General features: G+C 37.5%; 5 protein-coding genes across 5 annotated transcripts in view; 3 read left to right on the plus strand and 2 right to left on the minus strand.

Moving 5' to 3' along the window:
• Positions 1–247: 247 nt before the first annotated feature.
• Positions 248–1,355, plus strand: LOC108010998 (uncharacterized). The gene is made up of 3 exons (XM_017076024.4): positions 248–507; positions 580–986; positions 1,045–1,355. The coding sequence occupies exons 1-3, from the start codon at positions 295–297 to the stop codon at positions 1,307–1,309; spliced, it is 885 nt and encodes a 294-aa protein (XP_016931513.3). The 5' UTR covers positions 248–294; the 3' UTR covers positions 1,310–1,355.
• Positions 1,356–2,699: 1,344 nt separating this feature from the next.
• Positions 2,700–3,912, plus strand: LOC108021529 (uncharacterized). Its single transcript, XM_017090291.4, has 4 exons — positions 2,700–2,910; positions 2,967–3,199; positions 3,260–3,436; positions 3,497–3,912. The coding sequence occupies exons 1-4, from the start codon at positions 2,719–2,721 to the stop codon at positions 3,726–3,728; spliced, it is 834 nt and encodes a 277-aa protein (XP_016945780.3). The 5' UTR covers positions 2,700–2,718; the 3' UTR covers positions 3,729–3,912.
• LOC108021528 (uncharacterized) lies at positions 3,912–5,078 on the plus strand. Its single transcript, XM_017090290.4, has 4 exons — positions 3,912–4,172; positions 4,234–4,460; positions 4,522–4,698; positions 4,751–5,078. Exons 1-4 carry the CDS (start codon positions 3,912–3,914, stop codon positions 5,001–5,003), a joined length of 918 nt encoding a protein of 305 aa, XP_016945779.3. The 3' UTR covers positions 5,004–5,078.
• Positions 5,006–6,739, minus strand: JMJD4 (jumonji domain containing 4). The gene is made up of 2 exons (XM_017090289.4): positions 6,005–6,739; positions 5,006–5,759 (listed from the first exon to the last, which is right to left on the minus strand). Exons 1-2 carry the CDS (start codon positions 6,607–6,609, stop codon positions 5,105–5,107), a joined length of 1,260 nt encoding a protein of 419 aa, XP_016945778.3. The 5' UTR covers positions 6,610–6,739; the 3' UTR covers positions 5,006–5,104.
• A 2,101-nt stretch (positions 6,740–8,840) lies between these two features.
• The window catches only part of LOC108019120 (uncharacterized), a 129,989-nt gene continuing 110,982 nt past the window's right edge, over positions 8,841–27,847 (minus strand). The window contains exons 13-16 of the mRNA XM_017086852.4: positions 14,820–14,890; positions 14,021–14,211; positions 12,984–13,059; positions 8,841–10,687 (exon numbers count right to left, since the gene is read on the minus strand). Coding sequence (XP_016942341.3) covers positions 10,459–10,687; positions 12,984–13,059; positions 14,021–14,211; positions 14,820–14,890 — 567 coding nt within the window. The 3' untranslated portion in view covers positions 8,841–10,458. The remainder of the gene's footprint in view (positions 10,688–12,983; positions 13,060–14,020; positions 14,212–14,819; positions 14,891–27,847) is intronic.

Below are 27,847 nucleotides of genomic sequence, written 5' to 3' on the forward strand. Positions count from 1 at the left end.
TAATTAAATATGCTTAGAAAGGGCTTATATATAGTTTAAAATACTTTAAGTACTTTTTTTACAATAAATTTTAAAAAGAAAAACGAAAAATATTTCACAGTGTAAAACATAAACCTATTAATTTGATTATGTTAAAAAGAGTGATCAAGAGTTCGTATTCTTTCTACAAGCAGCGGTATTAAATAATAACACCTTCATAAGAGTATAAAAAGTTCTCTTAAGGCTTCTCAAAAAAGCTTAGAAACAAAAGAGAGAGATCCGTCACACCAAAACAGTCTGGTAATTCTCTCCAACATGGCAACAGCAAAACAGCTGACGAAAATCACAGATATAGCCGATCTAAAGAATTTGCAAAAGCTGTATCTGAAAGATTGGCCCAGCCACTGTGTCGCATATTTCTGGCTGGATAACTATATAAGATGGTTGCATCAAAACCCTAGTTTAAAACACCTCAACTTCTATACATTGGATAATGACTGGAAAAGGGATGGACTCTTTATATTGGTGGTACGTACACGTATAAATCTTATCTACACAAATTGTTGGTATATGTATTTCATTGATAATTTCCCTTTCTAGCATCGCTATCAGTTGTTCTTTAGCAACATAAGTAAACGAAAAACCGAATTGAAATTGGCGCTGAAATTGTTGGATTGGTCAGGAGGTTTCAAAGTCAGTGCTATTCAAGAAGCCCATCATGAAATCTACAAAGAGCTTGTGGCGGAACTCAATCTTAACATGGATCGTGAAATGAACACCATTATGTTTAGTTTGAACTGCCAGGAGGCAGAGAAACTCGGGGAGATCCAGTGTCCGGAGGGTTATTATCTAGATAAAGTGCGATTGGAACATGCAGAACTAATAAACGATCTGTGGTCAGCTCGTCATCCCGGTTCCCTAAAACTTATTCAGATGCTAATCACATATAACACTAATGTGGGATTGTATGAGAAGGAGTCGGGTTCGCTATGTGCATGGTGCTTGAGGTAGGACATGGTACTTTGATTTAGCTATTCAGATGCAATATTTAATACTATTTTACAGGCTACAAAGCGGATTTCTTGGAGCTTTGGAAGTGATTCAAACCCATCAACGTCGTGGGCTCGGGTTGGTAGTGGCCGCTGCTATTTCCAAGACTATTGCCACCGATCTTCAGCAGGATATTACGGCCCTGGTCAATATGAATAATAATGCTGCCCGTCGCGTGTTCGAGAAACTAAACTTCAAATTGTTAAGGGGCGAGCACTACTATTGGAGCATGATTAAGCCGAATGGAAGTGGTCAGATATCTTGGCCCAGCAATGAATAAAGCGCTAATAAAGACATGAAAATGTGTACAAGGGCTAAAATTATAATCTTCTGTCTGCAGCATGGGGCGTCTGCATCAAGTTAGTATCCGTCAGATAAGGGATTTAAAAAGTGTATGAGTATTATTGCCTGGATAGTTTTGCGGAGCTTCACAAGAAGGATTGTGAAGTGGAGAATGTAAAACTGATCGTTGTACCCCATTTAGAACACGCTAGATTTTTGATCACATCACTTCATATATTTTTTTTAACATATATGTCATTTTGGGACTCGTGAAGGATCGTCATCAGATGTTTGTGGGCTTTTTAGAGACCGAAAGATTGAAAACTATTCTGAAGGAATCAATGCATAACCTACACTTCCCTAAGGGCGAACAATTTTCCTTCAAAAGATATCTCCAAGCTGTACAGTACTACAACCAACTAACCAATTATCCCTAAACTTTAAAGTGTAGTAAGTTTATATACAACCTACGGTAGTATTTCAAATCTTATTTAATAGTTTTTAGGCACCCAGTTGAATTTTCTTTAAAATCTTTCCGTGTGGAAGATGCCCAAATGTATGACGGTCTCCGAGAATGGAGGTAAATAAAAATTGTACTTTTTAAAGGGGAAGAATAAAATAAATATATTATTTGCAAGTTGAATAATTCTCTAAAGAGCTATCTCTGATTGAGTGCATTTCGCCCACATATAGTCTCAGCTCAGAAAGCTCTTTATGGCTTAAATAGCTTCTTAATGAGTCTCTCGGATTTACAAATTGTTGTAAAGATAGCAGTAAGACGTTTCTGTTGTTTGTTTGTATAGCGGCTTAAATATATATTCATTTGTTTTGATCAGCTGTTTGGTAATCCGAAGTGCCGGCAACTCAAACCGATCACAAAAAAAAAGGGGAATTTGTTGTCAGGTGGTAACCAGTTAAAAGGAACCTAACAATTTCAGGATTATTCTTTATAAAGATATGGAAGCTGTCAGGCAAGTCATAGTCTTTATTAGCTCATATACGAACAAGTTATTTGGTGATTTGATCGCAAGGGTTGTTTCGCATGATTAATTTGTGCAGTCAATTGAAAGTTACAGTTTTATTGATCTGCAAGATTTTCAAGGGCTCTACACATGAAGCGTGTTCACACTTCAAGCTTCAAACCAAATACTACTAGTTTTCTGGTAAAGTCTTCAACGTTTCCTGCAGTTTTTGGGAGTCTCAAGTTAAAATTTGTTATGGTGCATAATCCAGGTGGTGCTCAGGTATCTTAGTCCAACAATTTACAAAGTCAGATAGCAAATATAGACAGAGAAATGTGTGCAAGGGCGGAAATAAATCACATCTATAAAGTGTATTAAGATATCTAAGATAATTTTTTGAGTATAAATTGAATTTCTGTCTGGTTGCTAGGGATCAGTTTCTAAAATGGACTCTCTACAGCAAGTCTCCCAGCAGCTGGCGGAACTGAAAAGTTTTTACACCCGCGAATGGCCAAAATATTGCAAGGAGTATTACTGCCTGGACAGTTTTCAGGAGCTCCATAAGAGGGACGCTAAACTAAAGGATGTGCAAGTCTACGCTCTTCCCAATTTGGAACTTGGCCTATTTGTGATTGTGGTATGAATGTGATATATTTTTCTTCAATTTGTGCCATATTTTTACATTTCGTTAAGGATCGTTATCAAATTTCGGTGGGCTCCTTGGAGGCTGACAGCTACGAAAGGGTTTTGAAAGAATCCCTGCTCAAATTGCAGTTTTTTGGCGGCGAACAATTCGCCTCTATGCCAAAAAGATATTTAAAAGTCGCACTCGATGTTATCCAAGCGAAAAATATAAAAGTAGATCTCAATAGTGTGACATATTCCCTGGTTTTAAGCAAGGATGAGGCCCTATACTTTCATGTGGAGTAAGTTTTTTTTTTAAAAAAATCATATATAATAAGATAATTATTCAAAAACTTTCTTAGACCACCAATCGGCTTTACCTTGAAATCCTTAAAAGTAGACGATGCTCAAGTGATAGATGATCATTGGGAATGGAGTGAACCGGGTTCACTTTCCTATATTCGGCGGCAAATTTGGTGTACCACCAGTGTTGGCCTGTACAAAGACGAAGACAACGAACTGGTGGCCTGGTGTATAAAGTAAATATTAAGGAATATGATCCCGAACACTGTAACTATTAACTATTATTTTTTAAACAGGGCTCAGGATGGCCTATTGGCAGCTCTGCAAGTCAAACCCTCCTACAAACGCAAAGGTTTTGGGGCTATAATCGTGAAAGAGTTCTCAAGACTAGAGGCTGAGCAAGGACGTGACATTATCACCGAAGTGGGGTCCGAAAATGAGCCATCGTTAAATCTGTTCAAAAAGCTGGGCTTTAAATTCAACGATCAGTGTCACTGGCTGTTCACAGAAGCTCCAAATGGAGATTGATTGTGTTTGTTTTGATGGATGTAAATTATTATAAGTTTATTTATTTTTCCCAGCTGTGGGAAAAATTGCGTTGTCTAGTTTTAAGAGAAACCAAACAAGAGTCTCTACCGATATCAAGAGAATTCTTTGAAGAGAAATACACTATACAAGCTGCTTGGCAAGCTGAGTAATTTAATCACCCAAATGCAATCTATTCTTGCTCGATTAGTTGAAGGGAAAGGTTGTTTTCAAACTAAAATGTGCGCTCATTTGAAAGTTATTGGTTTGCCAGATCTCCAGGAGTTCCAAGGGCTCTACAAACAAAACTGGCCCAAATATTGCCAGGAATATTACTGCCTGGATAATTTTATAGAATTTTTGAGGAAACAACCCCACATGAAGCACTTGCACATGTACACGTTGGATGCAAAACAAGCTAGACATGAGGGTCTTTTTGTCATTGTGGTGAGTTGATATGATTTTTTTTCTCAACGAGTCAAGAAATTGCTAAGAGAGTTGTGTTTAGGATCGCTATCAACTGTTTGTGGGCAGCTTAAACAACACAAATGGCCTTGTTAGAAGAGCTTTGGATTTATTGGACTGGTCGACGGGTTTGAAGTGTAGTTCTATTCCCTACAGGCATGTTGATGCCCTTGACAATATAGTCGAGTCAAAAAAGTTAAACCTGGTATTCAGGGATGGCACGGATCTGTTTTATATGAAAGCGGAGGATGCTCTTCAACTAAGGGTCGAGTACGAGTTAATCATTCCTTTCATATTGTAAAGAATCTTTTTACAAGCCATATTTTTTTAGAGCCCCAGTTGGGTTTGTTTTAAAGTCCTTGAGTGTGGCAGACGCCCCTTTGGTTAATGCAGAGTGGGCCAATCGTCACTCGGGATCTCTTTTCTTTATAGAGAGACAGATTCGCATGTGCGTCAGTGCTGGATTGTATCGGGAAGATACTAACGAACTGGTAGCCTGGTGCATCAGGTGAGTCATGTTTAGTGGTATAATTCTATTGTCTTAACCGTAAATCTCTTAGATTGCAAGGCGGCTACTTGGGAGCGCTACAAGTGAGAGATTCGTACAAACGTCGCGGATTTGGCAGTGTGGTGACTAGAGAAATCTCGTACCGCCTTGCCGCCCAAGGCCACGATGTAATGGCCCTTGTTGGTCACTCAAATAAACCGTCCTCCGGCATGTTTAGCAAGCTCGGCTTCCAAATCATCGACCAATGCCTTTGGCTGAGAACGGAACCCACCAAAGGAGATGGAACCTGGCCCGAAGGCGAGTAAAGTTGGTGTTTAAATATCTGTATTAAAATATTATGACTATCGGTTGTATATGAATACAAGTTTGGTATAAAAATATGCCAAGGCCTTTCCGCGTGCTATTACTAAAATTCTAATCGGGCGAGCAGTTGCCGACATCGTTCATCCAATCGAAGAGGACTACGTTGAACAGTCGGATCCTCTGTCAGTGTCCTTGTGACCTTCCTTAAGCACTCGAGATCGTATTGCACATGATAATCGTTCTTTCTATAGCTATCGAAGAGTAAAAATTTGGTGGCTGCGGTTTTCTCGGCCAACCGGCGAGTGGCTATGAACTCCAGGAGCTCTATAAAATCGAGGTAGTTGATACCAAAGCTGGCCCTCAGCATTGTCTGGCAGTGGGCCTCAAAATTATCCATCTGTTGGCAGTCGGAGATCTCTTTGCAAACGGCCTTCAAGTTGCTCCTGAGGTTCTGCCATACCATGGCTATATTACAGGCATTGAACCAGTTGTGATTGATGGATATGGTGTCGGTCAGATTCCACACCTGATGGAACCAGCCACTGGGCACGAAAACAGCCTCATTGGCCCGCTGATTGATGGTGTAATATCGGACATTGTGTTCATCTAGCATTTTCTCGTCTATGCTGAAGGGTGGATTCCCCAAGCGATCGTTCAGCTTGAGCTCCTCTCCAGGCGGCATTATCAACCATTTCTTAAGGCCCACAATGTTGGTGGACCAGCTGAAGGAGCCAAACACATCCGCATGATAGGAGGTCCTGAAATGGTAGGAGCGTTAGTTAAAGTATAATTATAAGAAAAGAGAGAGGTCTGGTTTAACAATTACAAACTGATCTTTAGCTATGTGTTTATTTTGTGAGCTCTACAAATTATAATATTTTGATATAGGTAATATAATAATAATATAATAGATAGCTTATAAACCAAATCATTTAAATTATGAATATCACACTTATTATAACCCTATATCAAGGAAGAGGACTATCAAAAATAGGACCATTACCATGAGTTCTTGGGTCCCATGTAGACGAATCTGTAGTCGTCCTTCTTCTGGTCAATCAGTTGTTCGTTCAGCCAATCGGAGGCAAAGTATTTAGGCACCTTGTAGAAGTTATATCCCGGCATTTGGGCAGCCAGATGCCAGTCCTTGAGGTAGAGATTGTCCCTGCTCGTGGTATCCACATTGCTATTGACTTCCTGTGACGCCGATGATTGGTTCTCAATGCCGCTTCTCCATTTATCCAGGTAATCGTGAAAGTTGAGCTCCAGTTTGGTGTGACTATTGAAGTACGATGAGTTACAGTCGGCGACTGGAACCGGGCAATTGGGAATCCTGGTTTTGAGGTAGTCAAAGTTGATGGAAGATGCACTCGTATTGGAGTTGAGATCCCGGGATTCCTGGAGAACGGTCCACTTCTGGCACTCCCACTCGTTGGAGACGTCCGTTATGATGACCGGGAAGTTCTTGTGCATGTAGCGCCAGAAGAAGTCGTTGTAATTCAGACCAGTACACCGCTCTATTTCCCCGGGCAGCTGTCTGTCATTTTGCCCGATTTCCTCGGGATCCAGCTGGAGCAAGTGGTCCTCGTCCCGCTCCTCTGACGCCATTCGATCTGGCAGTGGGTCCTCGATATCCACAGGTCCTCAATCATGCACTGGCTGTTGTTTTTTGGGTGATATTTGGAAAGGTCCAATTATAGTTGTGTTGTTTGTTATGAAATGGGGTGACCAACCACTTAGCAGTTATCGATAAAAGATACTTTCTACTCAATTTTTAGTTGTTAAAATATACCAAATATATGTCCACGCTAAAAAGTTTGGAGGGTGACACGGCTAAGTTAGCAAGGACAACAACACAAAATTTGGGAAGTACAGTATTTGATATATCATTGGTATATTTCAGTATATTCCCAATATATATTGTTTGGGTGGTGTCCTTGGTAACTTAGCCGTGTCGCTGACCCAACATTTAAACAAGATCTTTAACGGCTTAGCTTGTACACACACCTATCGTGTAATTCTAGGCCTTCTCTAATTGCTAATTGGATTTTATATCGACTCTATGGAAGAGGAAGAATTAATGGCGCCATTATTCAAAAGTTCCAATCAAAATATTGAGCGTTTTTATAAAAAACAGATTCTAATTTGGTACAACTGGACTTAGATTCCCTGAGCTCATGGTGTTCAGCTCAATGAAAAACACCATGTAAATTCAATGTTTAAAAACGCGGCCATCCAACGATTTTTTTAACAGGAGTTCCGCGACTATCTAGTACTTAATATTGGATAACAGAGCATTGGTTGTCTGATAGTTGGTTCCCTCGACCATAGCGTTCATTTTCGTATTTTTCTTATTTTCTTATCACTCATTGTATATGCTCTCATTAGCCTATGCCCCTTAATCTTAATCTTAAAAAATACATACAAAATTTATATTTTTAGATTAATAGGAGAGACAAGTTATGAGACATTGCCTTTTACGATTCCAAGAAATAAGAATTAAACTTGATGCTTTGACCTCATTGTTTATGTGATCTTTCATGTGCAGTCGAATTCCATCGGATTGTTTTATAACCTGATTTTATAAGACTCGTGTTGATTTTGCTGGCAACTGCTATAAAAACAGATTTCACCGACTGAAATCGTTGAGTTATTTTCTATCATCCAGAATGGTTGCATTGAAAGTTCTGGTTGTTGGGATCGTGTTCCTGCTGAGCATTGTCCAGCTTTTGGCCCGCCCCTGTCAGGAGGTAAGTTTTTAATACTAAACTTAAAAAATTATAATGTTTCTGTAAGTGTATTCCCACTTTGACTTCTCAAAGTTAGTTTTCTTCTTACTTTTATTTGAAGTTAAAAAATGTATATGTACCTTTTTCCTTTTCTTTTCAAACAGATTCAAGAGTTGGTAGAGGATTTGGTCGGCCTTGCCCATTTTGCGTTTAAATCGGTCAAGTTACCACAACGTTACAACTAGTGGACAGAATAATATAACATTTATAATAGTACCTATAAAATCAATGCGTTGTTTATAAACGTTATTAAATTAAAGCAGATGTATAAGGCAATACAAAAAAGAAAATAAAGAAAATGAACAAAGTTCAAGTTAAAAAGCTTACAGTAGTTTTAATATTTTAGGTACAGCTGCTTTTTTTAATCATTCAAAATGGTTATTCTTTCTTCAAAATAATACATAGATAATAGCTTCTTCGGAATATTTTTTCAGCTACGGAGGGAAAAATACACCCAAAATGATCTGCCTTACAGGCACTTCTAAAAATGCCTCGGGTAACTACCCGTTTTTCAGCTTACCAACTTCAAAACAAATGTGCTGTTTACACTTGGTCTACTTTACATTTTACACATTTCACTATTTAGTTATACAATTTTTCATTACCATTATAATTTCTAATGGAAAATAATCATTAGCATAATATTTTTAAATTGTAATGAAATAGTTTATCATTGCAATTATTTTTTCCAAAAGTAATGCATTTTTTGTTCTTTGAATTCAAAAGTAATGAAGTTTTTTTCCAATGGAATTGTTCCTTTTGAAAAGTAAAAAAATGCTATCATTATGTTTTTGAAAAGTATTTCTATGATACTCCATCATCATTTCTTTTTTCAAAGTAATGAATGGGTTTTTCATTGGCATTACATTTTAAAAAGTAATTCATTCAACGGGTAAAAAGACTTAGGATCCTTAAATGTAAAGATCTAAATTACAAATGAGGAAAAATTAAAAAAACTCTACGAAGAAAAGTAACCCTCGAATTCCAATTACATGTCCGAGCAATAGATCCAAATCTCCTGAAATCACAGTAAAACAAGTCGTTGCTTTTTTTTTAATTGTTTTTATATTTACTGCAGTTTGTCTTTTGAGTTTTATCCGCTAAACATTTGACCATTTTCAAGTTTTTAACTACAATTTGGTTTTACATATACGTGTCGGAGATTGTGTGTTTGTTTCTGTTTAATTGCCAACTAAAGAAGAGCCCAAATTAACTGAAAGACATTTGGAGAATCGAGTTTCTGTGTATATATTCATGTCTTTCTATGTTAGTTCGGTTTAATTTCTATATCTAGGCATATTCGTATATGTATAAACTTTACAGATATTTATTTTCGACCTTCCAGGCGCGACTAATAACTAAGTGATTACCAACAACTCTGCTCATCAGACCCAGTATAGTAATATTGTTTGCTAGAAAACTATATAATGACCATAAAAATCAGAGCATAGGTAAAAATGCTATATACACATACAAAATCGTACAAAACGTAACAATAGATTTATATATATATATATTATATTTGTAGAGAGTTTCATTATTTATTATTCGGTTTCGGTTTCGGTTTAGGTTTAGAAAAATGTACAATTATTTTTATTTTGTTTTGGGATTTTGGTTTTCGGCTTGCAATAATTGGTTTAGTATGTATAATTTGTTTACTTAGGCTAGATGCATTTTACTAGATTTTTCTGCTTGGGTTTTCTTTTCGTTAAGAAGGTACAGAGAGACTGACTGACAGAGCGACGAGATCTATTTGGGTGTGTAGGGGGGGAATATGTATTTCGGAAAAATCATGACACCTATATGTTCATGTGTTCAGTTATAACTTAGTCCTATACATAATCTATGTACAATTTATTGTGAAGCAGGCAGTGCCACGCCCACACTTTGCTTACGCCCTAATTTAGTATTTATTACGCTATTCATTCTTTCAGTTTTGCGCCCTCAAACTGCTAAAAAATTAAACTAAACATTTCATTTATGCCCCGCCCTTAGGTGGAACTAAAGTATTTAATTTTCCTCCTAATATTTATTTATTTAAATGTTTTACTTAAGTATTTTTTTAAGTGTATGCTTTCCCACTCACAAGTATTTGCATTGAATTTGAATGCAAAAAAATTAAATGTTTACCATATAATTTAATATCTTAGTTTATTACATACTTGATATGTGGTTTTCGTGTAAATTAATGGAATAATTAATGTTTCACAGGAAGAGAAATTAAGTGTTTGTTGGTCCAGTTGGAGATGAGTTAACAAAGTCTGCTGTTTGTATTGATTTGGTACAGAGAATAATTGAGTTTTACAGAAAATTGGTGTGGGTTTGTTGTGCAATTTATAGTTAAGTATATTCTTGTTTGGCAGTCTGTAGATTGTCACCAAAATGAAACGTAATTCGATTTGATTACCGGGGGGAAAAGGGGAAATTATTTCTTAGACCGAATAATCAGACATTAAAATATCAATATATCTTAAAGTTACATATTTAAAGCTTATTCAAATCGTACATATCTATGCTGTAATTTAGTCAAATTTGTATTTATAAAATTTGCTACATAAGTTTATTCACTATACATATGAAGCAGGAGTTCAATCGATTTTGCGTACGACTTTGGGGACTTCCCCGGCATCTCTGGTACAACCTCAGTGTTCTTGGGTCCAGTGCTCAATTAGCTGGATGTACAATTGTAGGGGTCGTCGGTGCGGAAATTTGGATGGTCCTCGAAGGGCTTAACGCCCGCCGCCTTCTTGTCATCCCTCAGTTTTTCCACCTGCTGCATAACCCTCAGGAAATTTCCGCCAGCTAGTTTCGTCAGTTCATCAATTGTCCAACCGCCTCCAAGAAGTTCAGCAAATAGAGTCGGATATGAAGATACATCCTCCAGTCCTTTGGGGGTACTAAAATTCAGATTTTGGTAACGAAAAATATTAACTTTTTTTTCTCAGGTCATATATTATTCGAATAATGTTTTCTGCCCTCTTCACAACACATATTTCGAAAAATCTCTACGCACAATTTAATTTAATTTTGCTCTACCTACATGGGAAATAAATTGAATAAGCAAACCAAAGGCAGAGCCAAAGGCAAAACAAATCGTGTGCAGGACATTCTGGGCGTAATAAAGTCGCATCGAGTCAAGCAACACAGAAAAACAAATAAATAATGAATGGCACACAAAGGAAAATAAATAATAAATATACATTTTGCTGGCCGAACGCTCAAGTGCTCGGTAATCATATTTTATGAACAGGCATTTGTACAAATAAATAATAATTTAGTTTTATATGCAGGCGTTTAGGCCAAACACGCTTTAAATGACACAAACAGCAAAAATCCCGGTCTCTGTATGGGTAAGGATAAACTATATAGGGTGATGTGGCTTAGTTATAATTTAGTAGCTCATAAATAATGTTATAAAATATAATTATTTTATGTGTTTGTTATGCATGTTAAAAAATATCAAACAAATATTTTTAAAACTACGAGCGTATAAATAAAGAATAGGTTTTGTTTAGCAAAGAAAAAATGGTATGACATAGTTAAGCAATAATTATGAAAACCAACATAGTTATAAGAAATATGTTTTAAATTTTCAAAGAAGTTAAAAAAGCAATCTTATAACATTCTATCTCTACATATTTATATTTTTACTTTAAATATTTTTTTAACACCCTGTTGAGTCATTAAAAACATTTAGAGCTTCTCCAAAATGAGAAATAACCACTTCATTGTACTTAACAATTTATGTCCTTTTCTCTTAAATTAACTTTAGCCATTTTCAATTGCTCCATTCAAATGAGGGCCAATTTTCTTTCGAGTGCCAACGTTTGTGCTGACAAATTAATGACACACATTTGTGGTTTTTGACGGCCAAAAGTTTAAATTCAATTCCCAATATTTCGACCAATTTATCACTCCAAGTACTGAAAGACTAATTAAATAAACAAATTCCAAAAGGTTGGAAAGGTGTCATTGTGAAAAATCATCGAACCTTTCGGGTGGAATTCGGTTTTATTGGGTACATCCACCATGTGGTTAGTCACGAACCGAAAACGAGACCATTTGACATCTAGTAATTTCATAGAATTTTAGATTATTTATTGTGTCATGCTCGTGTTTGTTTCGTATTTTGGTCCCTGGCAATTGCCCCATAAATATTCATACAAACCAATTTCAGTTATTTTTTGTTTTTATTGGCCCCAAACACCTCGAAAACATTTCTGTGGTCGCGTTGCCCGAATACCAAAACAAAATGAAGTTCATTTCGGTGGAAATTGATTTACATGGACATTTTTTGTTGTTGTCCTTGTTGTTATTTTTGGATGGGGATGCAGCTCATATGCTCATTTTTGGCCATGTACTCAAAATATTTAATTCAAAAACAGCCGAGGGACATAGAAATTGGGGAGGGGTGGACAGGTAGTTTTATCAAAATTTCAGCTTCAACATTTCGTTTGTTTTCGCATTGTGTCGACGATGCAATGAAATGGAAATCTATGCAAATGCATTCTGGCCAGCATCACGGGAATAATTACAATGATAATGAAGACGAATGACGCTGATGACGAGAGTGCAGTGAAAAGGACACACTCATTGAGGTAATGAACATTTTGGTCCTGCTAATGGGCACAGGCTTTAAATGTTTTCGGGATCAAATTGTAGCAGGCGAAATTCACGGAACGGTGAGTGATTTAATGACAGTCCATTTTAAAGATTTAAGAACTTAAAAAAAAAAGTTGTTGTAATTTTTTCTTAGTTTTGCAGGTGTTTTTTGCCACCGAAGAGTATTTCACCAGTTCAATCCTTTTACGACTACCATAACTTTCAGCCATTTCAATCCCCCTGATAATCTTTTATCGCTCAACAGCCATTTGCCCCACGAGAGCTCATTAAATTATCTTAAAAATCTCGTAAACAGATTGCACAAGTTGTTCGCGGAAAACCCCCAGAAAAAATAAAAACCCGGGAATGTGTGCCTGTAATGAGCGGTAAAATAATAACGGTCTATCCACATCCATCGCACCGCTGGCAATATGCCAATATTAAGTCCTCGGTCTTAAATATAACCAATTAATAACTTTAAAAAAAAAGATGGTGAGGGACTGAAAACCACCTGGAGGACATCGTGCATATCGACTACGGTGAGCGAGAGGAGAAATGTGAATTTAAGTGAAATAAATGACTTTTACTTACTAATTAATGCCGTCGTAGCCGGCGCCCAGTCCAACGTGATCGATGCCGGCGACTCGCTTAATGTGATTAATATGCGCTGTGTGTTGAGAGTGTGTGAGTGGTCAGCGGAAGGATATCCGGTGGCAGGGTTGCCATTCGTTGTCAAGTTCATTAGGGGCCATTGTTGGAGGTCCGGGGCGCCATTGTTGTTGTGTTCGCCGTCATAAGTCAGCGTTATTAAAATTTTCGCGAATTTGAAATGTGTCCAAGGCAGCCGCAAAGACAAAGGCAAGAAAAGAAAGTGAAGGAGTAGACATTAGAGGGGTTTATTACAGGACAAGCACTCAGGAAAATATGTATTTACTTTACTATTTACAAATATGATTTAGCCTAAATGTATAAGTTATTCACTTCATAACACTATTGGTTTTTTTGAAATTTGGATCTATTTCTTTTAATTAGTTTTAAAAAAATAAATTATAGTAGAGCTGATCTACTAAAAATTTGAATATAAAATATTAAAATAAATATTAATTTATAATAAAGTGTGAAGCCAACCATTTCCTATTTAGCAATTTTATAATTTTTCCCTCTGTATCCATAAAAAAAACCAGGGAGACATCTGAGGTGGCTCAAAGAATGACAACGAATCCAGGAAGTGATTACGAGAGCCATTTTGATGGCACGTCAAAAGCAATGCCACAAAAATCAGAATAGAGAGGGGTGGAAGATAGGCAGTGCCAAAAACAGGATAAAGGGAGTGAAAAGGGCGAGAGGAGGCAATAATGAACTAACTGAAACAATAGCCTGACAATCAGGATCCCACACAACAAAGAGAAACCGCGACCAAGTCACTGGTTTTGATTGATTTCGGATGGGGCAAAGTTCCCTCGAGGGCATTGAAGGAATAAAAAAATGACAACCAGGTTTTTCCTACCAAAACTGTCATAAAAAATTGATATGGTGTTTGGAAATTTAAGAATTTTTTTCATAGATTGGAAACAATCAAAAAATTGTTTAACAGACTATATAAAGAATTTTGAAAAGGGGTCACTTACCGACTGCATCGTGCACGGTCGAGTTGTCGCTGCAGGAGAGGAACTTCGAGTAGAAGTTGACCATGACCAGGCCGCCGTTCTTGGCCAGCGCCTGCAGGATGTCGTCCTGGACGTTCCGGCTCGTGTTGCAGAGCTCGTAGGCCGAGGAGTGTGAGAATATCACAGGTGCCTCGCTCACCTCCAGGGCGTCTCTGAAATTCAAGGAAATTCAAGTTATCGTAGAGTAAATGTGTGGTTATGCTATGATTACAATTGAGGTTAAGTTGTGATTAAGATTGTGTAAAGGCTGGAAACAATTCAGGTTACGGTGGTCAAGTTGTGGGGGTTAAGTTGGAGTTAAGATAGAATAACTGTGGTGAAAAGGTGGGGCAAAGTTAGGTTTAGGCTGGGGCTAAGGAGAAGAAAGATGGGATTTAGATTTGACTAAGGTTGGGTTAAGTTTTGGTTAAGGTGGATTTAGTTAGGGTCTGTGAGAGGAAAAGATGGGAATTAATTAGGGTTAGGGTGGGGCTAGTTGGGGTAGAGTGGAGGGATTAGTGTGATTTAGTTATGGTTAAGTTGGGATTAGTTATGGCTAAGACGTGGAAAAGCAGATTTTAAGTTCCGGTTAAGGTGGGGTTAGTAAGGTTTACTGAGAGGAAAAGGTGGAAATTATTTTGGGTTAAGACGGGGTTAGTTAGGGTAGAGTGAACGTTTTTGTGGGATTTAGTTTGGGTAAAGTTGGTGTTAGTAAGACTAAGTGAGAGGAAAAGAATGGATATAGTTACGGTTAAGGCGGGGTTAGTTGGTTAATTTTTACCTCATCGTTCCCTTGGAGACGTGCGACAGGTCGACCATCATCCCCAGTCGATTCATTTCGCGGATGATTGTCTGAAACGTGCAGAAATAAAAGTAAGTGGATTAATCAAAGGTGAAGCACTAGTTCAATAATCAGTGATTAGTGCTAAGAGGCTCCCTCTCTCTTCCTCTATTTTAATATACTTATATGGGATTTTCCCCAAGAGCGAGGAAATGCCGGGGGCATAAAAACCTAAGCCGCATGTCATAAAACATAAGTAATGACCGCCAAGGCAAAGGACATTTCAAAACGATTTTCATTATGCATGGGCTTTTATTTAACCTCTGGCTGCCACTTGACCCTTAACCCGCTGCCGCTGCCCAAGTAAATTGATATTGCTGGCTGCCAGTGTAATTTGTATTTATGCGCGGATTTATGGTTATTCATTGGCTGAATTCGTGGTCGTGTGTGTTTGTGGGCCCAACATAATTACTAATCTGATGCAAGTTTGCCCCCGCCCATGCACCACTTGCCCCAAGGAAACGCACAAATTATGTGGGCAAAATTTATTACACTGCTAGTCGTTAAATTAGGGAACTCTGATTAAACATTTCAATGGAGGAAGAATTAACCCAAATGGAAGTTTTTGTTTTCTCCTTAACTTGGAGTAGAATTGCAGATTTATTTGAAAGACTAGAACTATGTACTGTATTTAGTTGGTACAGTTGTAAAAATATCTAAATTGGTAATTTTTAATAGTTATTATAAAAGTTTTAGTTAATTTATAGGATTTATGGCTCCAAAAATATAGGTTTTAGTAACAGAACAATTTTATAAATGAGAAATTATAAATTTATTTATAACAAAATAATAAGTAAGGTAAGTAAATAATAATAATAATAAGTAATGGTAAATATTATAACTTAAGACCCAGTCTCAATTTCAGAAAATAGGCACATCCTTAAAAATCCTTGCTCCTTTTTATACTCAATTTCCCGGCCAATTTGCAGTGTATTTTATGTCCGATGCCGCCTCGCCGATAATTTTTAATTGCAGGCATATATACACAACATATCAGCATCCTGATAAGCATGTATATAAACCCCCCCCCCCCCCCCCCTAATTTACGCATATATTTATATAACAACCGTATAGCGATGTCAATTGGAGGCGGCGGTATTTCGGTGCCTTTCAAATTAGCCAGCAATTTGTTGCTGTTTGGCGAGTGTATTTGTGTGCAATTGGGCGGAGTGTGTACTTAATGGGCGTGGCATTAAGGGCGAACCCAAACACACACACACGCGTCGAAACTAATTGCAAGTGTGTGAGTAGGAGAAAATGTGTATTAAATGCTTATTGTCGCTTAATTACGCACACAAAATGGCAAATAGAAAAGGGATAAGGGGGCGTGGCAGGATTCGATTTTGAGTGCTAGTAGGGCATTAAATCTTAATTAACGGTGGCATGGGCACAAATTGGTTCTATGCACTTGTGTCTGTGTGTGGCCAAAAGAGAGAGAGGTTAGTATATTAAAATTACCAAATTATTTGGTGATTAATTACTTAGCCGGGCAACCGGAAACAAATAATTTGTCAGGCAATATTTACCGATGTATATAAGTACATATTTATTGATATTTATGCCGCTTATTTGCATGAAACCCAACACCAGCAATCATTTGCCAGTTATAAAATATACATAATTATAATCAATTCAATTGAAATATGCTTTTTCTCTCCGGGTTTTGTGGCCGAATCTCCATTTGATGCCGGCCAGTCGCATTTAATTGCATTTTTAATTGGAGGTTTTCGGTTTGTTTGTGGGCAAATAGAATGAAGGCAATTCCCAAAGATTTGCCACCAATATTACAATTCTCCCACGGCAAACAGACATTTTAATATTTTCATTTGCAAATAATTATGTGGAATTTCTCGTCTTGTGCTTTCACTTTGACGGTTTTTAGCCTGGGGCCGGTTGTCCTGGAAAAGGACATTCGAACAAAGCCTGACGGACAGTATTCAACAATGAAAATGAGGCCACTTTTTGTAAGTCAATTTCTATGGATACTTTTCACATTTACTCATTAATGTCAGCGGGACTTCAGTCGTGGCTATTTTATTTGTTATATTTTGGACATGTTTTCACAACAATGCCGAGTTCCTGACGGTTTGACACAAACAGAAAAATTGTTTCCATTGTTATTAATTTTGCATCAATTGCCTTTATGGTTTAAATCATTTTGTATAGATTAGCCCCCGAGCTTTTGTGGAATTTCTATTTTTTGACCCGCCATCAATTAAATTGAAATTGTTCGCATCGATCTGGAATTTGTTCTACGAAAATATTTAACATGCAATTTATGAAATTTGGTTACCAAGGCCAAACATAAAAATTGCATTCCGCGTTGCACAGAGATTTAGCATCTGCAGGGGCAATTAGTTTGAGCAAGCCGCGTTTAAATTGAATTTATTTTCAAATTAATTTAAAATTTTCGCTCAAATCTGGTCAACAACAGGGGAAAAGCTGCAGAAAAACTCGGCTTGAAATAATCGCTGTGAAGAGTAAATAAATAAACTCGACACGGAATAAATCCCAGCAAGTTGTTGGCCCTTTTCACAGGAGCATTAGGGTACAATGCAGAAAACTCATTAAAACTTTAAATTGAAATAAAATAAATGCATATCCGCAAAACTTATATGAATAAACTGAGATATGCATGTGTTTGCATTTGTTTTTCTGCCTTTTTAAGGGGGCATTTGGGAAAGAAGAACCTAAGATTCTTGTGGTTATAATTCTCGTATTTTTAGAAAATTTTTCAAAGTTCTAATTTAAATGAAGAAAGTTTTGATCAACCAAAAAATATTTTTTTTTTATGTTTGCCTAAGGAAATTGCACTTTTATGTGTTTTCGCTTTAAACGGCATTATGCGGATTTTCCTGACCCAGTTATCAATTATCAATTATCGCTTATGCATGGCAAATAGAAGAAAATACCAATTTGTAATTCCATTAGCCCGGGAACCATAACATTTGATTTATATGTTTGAATGCGTAAATGTGTGCAAATGCATTCAGGACCAACGGGGAGCCGGGAAATTGGGTTGGGTATTGGAAAAGCCGCCATCGTCTTGGGTTCTCCGGGTTGTTTAAATATTTGAAAATCCATTAAGCATATTGACAATGCCGATGTGTCTGTCTGTGTTGGCATTTACTTGGGCATGGGTTTATTTGTGTGTGGGAGTCTGCATCCCGGCTCTTATTTAAATATGCCCGCCTTAGGGTTTTCCTTTTCCCTTTTTCCTTTCCGATTTTTCTTTTCTCCCCACTCTGATTTGGCTCCCGATGAATGGATCATTAGTGCAGCTAATGGCGCAGACAATAAATGGCGCGGCCACGCCTACAATTTGAATTTGAATATGAATTGAAATGTCAGGGAGTACATGGAGGAATATAAAGTTATCTATACTTATGTGATTGATTATAAAATCAAATCTTTAAGACTTTAAGATATGAGAAAATATACTTTAGTATTTATCTTAAACATTGTTTGTCTAATACGTACGATATCTTATGATATGATAGTTTTTATAAGTATCTTAAAATTCCTTTCTTTTATACTTTAACCATAGAGGTGAATGTGGCTTATGAATTCAATAACTGTCGTAGCTTTTTACATAAATTTTATTTAAATATTCCTCCCATAAATTAACATTATGGGGATATTTTTCACAGTGCCTCGGCTGAGTGTAGGCAAATGAGGATGGGGAAATGAGGCCCTGTCTGAGGGGCTTACCACAAACAGACGCCGCTGGCATTTCCGTCCAAGCGATTGGAGTCGTCGAATGAAGGCGGCGCCAGGACCAAGACATAAAACGGATTTATTAGGTCATTGCTGGCTGTGGTTGTCAGGGGTCGGAAAATTCGAGGGGTAACCGGAGAAGGGCTGGAAAGCGGAAAACGGAAGGGATGGGAAAGCCAAACCCTGGGAAGTGAAGTGTGGACTTGCCGCTGTTTTCGGGGCGTGGATTCTCATTATTTTGGCTAATAATTTTTGAAAAATGCCAAACAACTTTGTGCTGACACTGAACTTGTTATTTGCAAATTGAAAAAGAAAACACCATAACCATTAAAAGTTGATACTGATATGTGGAAATGGCCTCTGTAAGATATACATTTATTAAAGGCATTTTTTAAATAAATGTATTGAAAGGAAATATATTTAATCAAGGCTTGGACCTTTTATTATTTTTTTAATATATGATTTTATGTCAACAGTTACTTGGTTAAACTTGATTAATTAAATGAAACTAAGGAAATGTTAAGCTATTTGCCAGCCTGGTGCGGAAATTTTAAGACACGGAAACCCTTGTCTAAAATCGAATGATATATCTTGTCTGCCAACTCCTTATCCCTAAATCCTTGATGCCCCAAGGAATATTGGCCATGATTAACAATCAAATGCCAAGCTGCAGCGAAGCACACTGTTTACCCAAAGCTCAATTGCAGGTCATACAGCCAAGCTCGCTTCGGGTTACTTAGATTCCTACTTATGAGCTCCTCTGGATAAATCCCTGCCCCACATTCCCCTCACTTTTCACGTTTTTCATCCAGCCTGAAATAGTGGAAAAATGCTCGCCTCTTTCGTCAGTTGCGTTTTGTTCGCATTTCCCCCCCCCCCCCGTCTGGCTGTCTATCTTTCTGTCTGAGTCTATAATTGAGGCGCTTACTTTGGCGGCAAGGAGCGGGGAAAATGGTAGCGAGCAATCAAAGAGCGTGGCAAGTGATGGGGAAAACTGCAACTGGAAAAACAGCCCGGGGGCACAAGGTGCACACAGCAGTTGCTCGAGAGGGAAAGACCAAGAAGTCGGCTAAAATAAGCAGGGAAAATGAGATATAGAAGATGCGATGAGCCAAAGCAAACACCATGGCAGTGAAAATATGCGAAGAGCGTAATGAAAATGTTGCAATAAATTGCTTGGCAACCAAGGTAGAAATTAATTGGATAAATATTTTGGCAAGAGAAAGTTAATTACAAGTTCGGCAGAGGTTTTAAATGAGTTTTCCCTTTCAGTTGCAGTTTAAAATCACGTTTTTATTTCCAAGCCAATCTTAAATGCTTAATAAAACGTTTAAAAAAAATTCTTATGCAAATGTATATTGTGAATTATTTTAAAGTTGAGTTACCTATAAAAAATGTTATTCGATCGAATTAAAAAAAGAGTGTGGGTAGCCGACATGGATACGATAGCAGATACGCCTGGCTTTGATGTTTCTGTCAGAAATCAATTTGGTTCAGGGAGTAAAAACCCTCTATAATAGTATCTCTCTGCAGTTGAGTTGCACTTACAATAAAATATTTATCTTATTATTCGGCCAACTCTGCCCTTTAACCGAGTCCTTCATTTCAGCCCTTTTTCCACACATACCCAGCAAGCAGAAAATTCCAAATTTGCATTGCAAATTTGATAAGCACGTTATATCCTCCCTTCTGCACGGGCAAAAAAACATGAAAACTCTTGATGCGGCTGGTTAGCTTTTCCACCTCCCACTTTTCCGACTGTCTGACCTTCTGCTCCAGCTGACATTAAAAAGTCAAAAGTGGCAGTTCAGACTTTTAACGCAATAAACAAAAATGAGGAAGGGAACCAGAAACACTGTCTTTATTCTGTTACAGATATGTCAACATTTCGTTGGCGACATTGCGCATACGACGCGTTGAACACACGTGCCACGTTATTTAATGCATTTTTCAACTAACATTGACTTCGATTAGCTTGCTAAAAAATTCATTAAAAACTTTTAGCTGCCAAGACAGCAGCAACACATTCAACTAGCAGCCGACTCGCTGTCAGGCAAGTTGAATATTTTATAGAGTGTCGTTAGTGAATACCCACCTTTCTCCACTCTTTTTCCCCAAAGCAGGGCACACAATTTGTTGCAAGCGAGTTGCAAAAAAATCGAGCAAAAAAGCAACTGGCTAAACGTGCTGCAGCGAAAAAGAAAAATCCGGTAGCTTCTGCAGTTGGCCAAGATTGAGACTGGGAAATGGATGCTCCTGTTGATGGCGACGTCTGAACCCGCAGGGAAAAAGGGGAGCAGTTGGGGGTCCGGCGGCAAAGGCAACTAATAGACAGCGACGTGGTTGTTTGGGATCTTGGCCCAAGATGGATGACAAAATGTTTGGGCAAAGCATTTACTCGGGGGGTCGGGTGCAGGGAGTTGAGAGGTCAGCCGGTTGCAGTTGTCAGGTGCAAACGTGAGTCCGCTTAGAAAATTGCCAATGTGGAAATCAATTTCATCAATTTTCCGTTGCCATCCTTTCCCCAAGTTGGGCGACTCTAAAGTTGGTTCGTATTTTTTTTTTTAAACCCATCAAATCCCTTGAACCCTGCAGTTTGTATGGATAAGGTAACTGGAACTTTAATGACAGCCAAATGCGATTTATGTGAGCGATTATCGAACTGGAAAAGTGACAAAAGTATTTTGAAACGAGTCCCAAATGAATATTAAGCGATGTAGAAGTAACGAAATCATTACAAAGCGATTTGGTTTTGCTAGATTTGTGTTTCAAATTTTGTTGTAAAAGTTATTCAAGAGATATTTATTTTGTAGAGAATCAGATAACTTCCATGATGATATAAAAAATGTTAGTTAAATCAAAACAAAATAAACCGGTTGGTGCAAGACTTAAAAAAAAATCTTTTAACTAGTTGACATTTGTTTTGGGAAAATATATGTTCCCTTGGGAGCACCGAATTTGTTCACATATTTTCCCAAACGAAATTGTCACACTTTTGACACTATCTCCAGGGTATACCACGCAGCATACTTAATCATTCCGAACCGAAAGAGATTGCCCTTGCCCCAACCGGGGATTCACCGCCCAGCTGATTGAAAATGAGGAAATTGCTAAATGGATTTCGGCTGCTCTAGGCCGACTTTTTTGGGCTCACATCAAAGGGGGCGCCCAAATCTTTTCCAGCAGACTGAAATTGTGTCTTAAGCTCGACTCAACATGCATTAGCAACACGGTAGGCCCATCGCAGTGTTAACAACGAAGGGTTCAAAGGGTAAGGGATCGCAGGTGGGGGGTTAAAGGTTGCTCAGCCCGTCGACGGGCCAAACAAAAGCCGCTTTTGCAGTTGTTGTTACAGTTGAATTCGGCACGAGAAAAAAAATATGTGCGGAAGGATGGTAGAAGAACGGAAAAAAAAGACAAAGCCGTTACACATGTGTCAAGGTAATAACGTTGCCTGAGCCTCAGCCGGGAATTGTCGAGGGGCATGTAGAAGATACGCCCCTCAGTCCACCTGACTATTCCCAGAGCCCATCTACAGACGAGGTCGAAATACCAGAGGCATATCCTAAAACCATATACTCAATCGTTCTTGGAGATTTGAATTTAACTCCTATAAACAAAATAAAAGTATACTTTTTGTACCAAAACTAATGGAAACAACCATAATATGATTTTTTTCCAATTACTTTTAAGTAATTTAATAAAATTTGTATATGTTATTAGTTAATATATTACTATAAATATTATTTTCTTGTTTTAGTTTTTGTGTGACCTGCTTATAATAAATAATTCGATTGTTGAAGTTTAGCTCAGAATCTTAAATTACCTAATAAAACTGCATTGACCAGCCATTTAAATATTCTATGAAGTCATGGTTCCCTTTCCAGTGAGGTTTATTTTAAATTTAACATCGGGTTTAGCAACAAATTAATTCGAATATTATTGTTGTTTTAATATTATGTTGTTAAAATAAATTTTTTTTTTGTATTAAAAAGTTTTTTAAAAATCTTGTACTTTTTCTAGTTTAAAAACATATAAAAGATTATTATAAAAGTACAAAGCAAACATAAATAAATTTCATCAACTTATTAAAACTAGAAAGGGTAAAAATTTTAATAATTTTAAATAAAGATTAAGATGAAACTCCTATTTTTTCGGACCCAACTGTGTTACTGCCATCTTTGTCTGTCGACAGGTGCGCACAATTTCCAGTTGAATCTCGGCCAGCTTTGGAATTGCCGGATTGGTCTGGGAGTGGGCTGAAATGGGTATGTTGGGCTGAATTGGCGAACTACTGGGAGACATCTAAGCCCTGGCTGCAGCCCGCCCCCCCTTCGCATTCCCGGAGTGTCACATTTTTAGCCCTTTCATACGTGCCCAGACAATGGCAAAAGGGTCAACACTATTTCGGGACTCCGCTCCTCCGGTGGGGTTTCCTATTCCCAACACCCCGAACCTTTTGCTTCGACTCTGATTTGAGCGCATGTTATTGGCCAGATGAAAGCTGTGTAAATAGCATTTAAATCCCAGGTATACTCCACTCCCTTTCTGGTATTCGAGTATTCCGGCGCCTTTGGCTTGTTGAGAACTTCCAAGTCAGGTCACAAAAAGTGTTTGTGGTATAAGTGCGAATAAAATGGGCGGGGGCAGCAAACCGAAATTGAAGTCTATTGACGACAATAATTTACAAATGGCCTTACCCAAAGCATGCACTTTGATGAACTACAATGAAATGCCAAAAGGCCAAAAATGGCAATGCCAGCGAATTTAACCCAAGAATATTTTTCACATTTCGTGCAGGTATTCTGTAGGAAATTCCAATTTGTAAATGCTCTCGATTATGCAACAATTTGCATCGGTCAGGAAAGTTCAAGCCTACCTGGTCTGGAGAACAATTAAAACGACACAGGGGATATCACATCGTTGGTTGAATGCGAGAAACATTTTTAATTGAAAATATTTGTCCATTTGACACTGCCATCAACCGCAGGGCTCGGGCTCGAAATATCAATTTAAGCAACACCCAAAAAATAAGGCAAAAGAAATGGCATTCCGACAAAATAAATGCAAAGCCGAATTTCTTTGGGGAGCGGACACACAGTTTATTGATTGTGCATTTAAATATTTTATTGCATTCTACACAAAACCGCAAACTAAGTTGCAAATAGATGCCCAAATATTTTACCATATTTACACCCATCCATTTCGTCTTGCAGTTATACAATGGACAGTGCCAGAATTTTGAGGCAATAATTTGTTGCCTCCTATCTGTGCAGATGTGTGTGCCCGGTTTAATTAAAATTCCTATTCACCTAGCCCCATACTTTCACAAACATTTTCGTCAGCTGCTTCATCGTGCTTTATTTGCCAAAGTAATCAAATTATGCTGCATACGAAATTCTGCAAATTGTTTTTATTGTCTCAAATTCCTTTTAAAAAGATAGAATGTGTCGGTGTCAAAAATAAAAGAATTAATAAAATAAACACTGAAATCTTTCAATGAACAATTTCAATATTGTTGAAAGTTTAGCAAATTGTGGCGCAAATTGTGGCTCACATGTCGTATACGTTATTTGGCCTGAGCAAAAACAGCAAAGTTATTAAATACTTGAAATTCGAATAAAAAATTGCAAATATGAGAGCTTAAAGCTTGAGTTAATGTTTCAAAAAAATCTGATATTAATAAATTCAATGTAAGGTAAAACGAATTAAAATTTTGTTCGCCCACAAAGTAATATGATATGCTTTTCATGACTTTTCAGTAGAGTCCGTACAAAAAATAAATCAAGAGATGAAATTACATAAAAGTTAAATTTAACCTTTCACCAAAATAAAAGCGGCACAAAGCCCACAAAAATGCTTTCCGGTTAGCCAGCCTTTAAGGTAGGCGTGGCACATCCTGGCCGCCCCCTTGCCAACTCGGCAATTAATTAATGCTCATTAGTGGTGGAGCCGAGTCCCTGACAGGACGAGAGTCACACACACACACACAAAAGGACCACGCATAAAATTTGATAAGCATTTAAGCATGTAACTCTGCACTTCCGGTTCCGTATGAGTGTGTGTGTGTGTGTGTGAGTCAGTGTGTGGGTGCGATAGAGGGAGACAGATAGAGCTGAGAGACAGTCAACTAATGCACAGGCTGCAATGATTTATTATTAGGTAGCTAAATTATTCACGCGCCTGGTTTTCGATGGCAAACGGGGAGGGGAATCTGAGGTGGGGGCGCAAATAAAGATTAATGATGGCGTAGCTGAATTTTTTCACGCCCCAACCAACCTGTCAGCCGTGTCTATTTAACTGTCTAACCCAACCGAATCTCTAAATACACCGACAAAAATATATGAGAACTAATTAATTAATTAAAATAATTTATGTTTTATAATGAATATTTATTGGTAGTCTAAATTGAATCATAATTACAAGCCTGCGCGGATCCACTTGGGGATATAATGGATAGATCCCCCCACTCGGTTTAAAAAGGATATGTAAGATGTATTTTATTCCAATTTTTTTGGATTTCTGCTCAACAAAGAGTTTCAGAAACATTCTATTTTTTGGATATATAATGTTTCCTATGCTAATATCCTCATGGTAAGTTAATATTATGTTTAATATGACCTTAATTTTCGTTAAAGAGAATTCTTGTAAAGATATAATTGAATAATTTTTTAGGAACTTTAAATAAAATGATCCTGATAGTATATTATAATATAATATTAGCTTTAAGTTAACTCTTTTTTCAGGACCTGTTTGTCTGTGTAGCCATCGCATTTCCTTCGATCCTCTCTCTCGCAAATCCTCTGTTGTTTTTGAACGCTCCTTTGTGCAGATTTCCGCATCCATCGCGGAACATATTACATTACATGCAAGGCAGCCTCGTCATCATTCGCATCCTAATTCAGTTGTGCGTGAAATTTATGCATACGTGTGTCTGCGTTCATATATATATGTGTGGGTTTTGTGTACCATGATGTGCGTGTGCGGAGCTATTCCATCTGGTTTTTCACAGTTGGCTTTTGATCCGCGATGTGTTTCATTTACATTTTTTCCGCAAACTCTCTGTTGCTTTACCTTTGACGTTTTTAGTCGCGGTTCGTAATTCCCATTAGAGTAAAATCAGGTAGTAACCCCTTTTTGGGGGTAATAAGAGAGCAGATTGTGGCGGTGGTCTGCGAAAGGAACTAGTCTCTTGCCTATTTTTGAAATGTATTTAAGCTTTTGATGTGGTAATTCTGTGGCATCTGTATTTTGCATCCAACGGGTAACTAGCTTTGCATTTTAAAGTGGTAGATCTTAAATTATTCCAATATTTTCATGTATTGACGTCTATTTTCATAGTCTTCTCCCTTCGAATTTGGTTACCTAAAATATACCTTTATTGCTTTCATTTCCTCCCATTAATTTGGCCTGATAAGTTCTCGAATTGCTAAGAAATACAAATATTTCCATATCCTCATAACTCCCCCCATTGCATAATAACAATCAATAATGGGAAAACAATGTTGCATTTTCAATGCCAATGGGTAAACATAATTTAATACAATTTCAGCTTATTACTTGAAGCCCAAGCTCGAGACCTTTGATTTGATTAACATGGAGCAGCGATTGTCTGGGGACCAATTGCTGGGCCATCTGTTTAGTAATCGATGGTGGACCAGTGTATTTTGGCCCGAGTACAAATGCAATAATTTTCAATTAAATTCGAAAAGTGTTTTCCCATATCCGTAACTAACAAGCAGCAATAACAAGATGTGGTCCTGGCATGTTGGCAATTTAGAACACAACTTGCCTTCTGACAGCAGCTGCCTTGTGGCCGGGGCTTTGTAATTTTAATTAAGAGGGCCAGCCGAATATCCCAGCTCCTTGGTATCCTGGCTTAAATATTCATCCAGCTGGCCAGCCGGATGATGATGATGGATAGCCGAAACTGACACAGAGGCCAGAATTTGTGGGCTGTGTGATAAGTGGAGATTGCCCAGCCGAGTCACAGCTCAAAAATAATTCCCAGTTGATGCTCAGGCAATGAATTACGATGGGTCGAAATGGCTACAGGTATTTTTCCATCCAATCATGTAATTCATATGCTTACTGTTTACTAAAGTTGCATTTAATTAAACGCCTGCGAGCCAAACTGCAGCCAACACTTCTTCTGACACCAAACAAAGGATCTTTTGTTTCGCAGTTAATTTCGAGCAGAGCAAAGTACAAATTTCGGATGCATTTCCACAAGAGCATGAGCAAAAATGAACAGCCACTGCTTTTGTTGTTCCACTCATAATGAGCTTCCGCTACCGGGTTGTTGAACAAATTTCGTAGAGCCTTTTTGCGAGTTGGTTGCATAACCCACCCATATGAGACACATTTGATATGCAACGAACTCAGCCCGACTCAAAACTCAGCCCGCTGTTTATATTTTGTTATGCTCTTGTTCATTATGTATTTAATTACGCTTTTGTGCATTCTACAACGCACATGCAAACACTAAGCCGCAAAAAAGTTTGGCCAGGGCATGGAAAAGTTGTATAGTGAAATGCACCGCCCTCCGACCCGAACTCTTTGTCTACTTAAATGTCATTAACAATTTTTGCAACGCCCCCACGACTTAAGAACTTTCCGTGTAAAATAATCAAATTATAGTTTTATATTTAATTAAATTATTTTCTAGCTTAGTGTGTAGGCGGTAAGCAAACCAACAACCAATAAAAAGGTTTAAAAATGTTTAAAGTTTAATGTTTCTAGCTTATAAAATAGTTATATAATATTTAAATATGTTTTCTCTTTTTTTATTATTAATATATGTGAAGTGCCTATCACAAATATGTTAATAGGGTTACAAATCAATGAATTAGTAATTGTATCCTATAAATTGCATTACTAGTTCAATCAATTTTTAAATTTAGAAAAAACAATTGACCTCGCCTGAAAAAATCAAACAATAAGTTTGTAATTAAAGTTTGCATTTCGGGTTATGGCATCAGTTTGGATTGTTATCCACCTCCTTTGCTATCATTTAAAATATTTTATGCGGCTTACATAATTAGTCACTATGCTGGTACAATTGTTATTATTGATGCTGGATATGGCATGTGCCATTAGGCAAATCAATAAATATTTGATTATATTTGTTGATTTGCAATTATTTGGTTGAATGTAATGAATAAATTACAAATTCGTTCAGCCAGAAACGTGAAATAAATATAAAATTAAATGAATTGCGAAACTCGGTTTTCAAATGGTGGAATTTAAGG

Source organism: Drosophila suzukii, chromosome 2L, assembly GCF_043229965.1.
Source record: "Drosophila suzukii chromosome 2L, CBGP_Dsuzu_IsoJpt1.0, whole genome shotgun sequence".
Classification (NCBI taxonomy): domain Eukaryota; kingdom Metazoa; phylum Arthropoda; class Insecta; order Diptera; family Drosophilidae; genus Drosophila; species Drosophila suzukii.

Coding starts and splice junctions, on each gene's coding strand:
- LOC108021529 (XM_017090291.4), top strand. CDS start 2,719: ATGGACTCTCTACAGCAAGTCTCCCAGCAGCTGGCGGAACTGAAAAGT. Junction 2,911..2,966: donor TTGGCCTATTTGTGATTGTG/GTATGAATGTGA, acceptor CATTTCGTTAAG/GATCGTTATCAAATTTCGGT. Junction 3,437..3,496: donor CTGGTGGCCTGGTGTATAAA/GTAAATATTAAG, acceptor TTTTTTAAACAG/GGCTCAGGATGGCCTATTGG.
- LOC108010998 (XM_017076024.4), top strand. CDS start 295: ATGGCAACAGCAAAACAGCTGACGAAAATCACAGATATAGCCGATCTA. Junction 508..579: donor ATGGACTCTTTATATTGGTG/GTACGTACACGT, acceptor TTCCCTTTCTAG/CATCGCTATCAGTTGTTCTT. Junction 987..1,044: donor CTATGTGCATGGTGCTTGAG/GTAGGACATGGT, acceptor ACTATTTTACAG/GCTACAAAGCGGATTTCTTG.
- JMJD4 (XM_017090289.4), bottom strand. CDS start 6,609: ATGGCGTCAGAGGAGCGGGACGAGGACCACTTGCTCCAGCTGGATCCC. Junction 5,760..6,004: donor ATGGGACCCAAGAACTCATG/GTAATGGTCCTA, acceptor CTACCATTTCAG/GACCTCCTATCATGCGGATG.
- LOC108021528 (XM_017090290.4), top strand. CDS start 3,912: ATGCAATCTATTCTTGCTCGATTAGTTGAAGGGAAAGGTTGTTTTCAA. Junction 4,173..4,233: donor AGGGTCTTTTTGTCATTGTG/GTGAGTTGATAT, acceptor AGTTGTGTTTAG/GATCGCTATCAACTGTTTGT. Junction 4,699..4,750: donor CTGGTAGCCTGGTGCATCAG/GTGAGTCATGTT, acceptor TAAATCTCTTAG/ATTGCAAGGCGGCTACTTGG.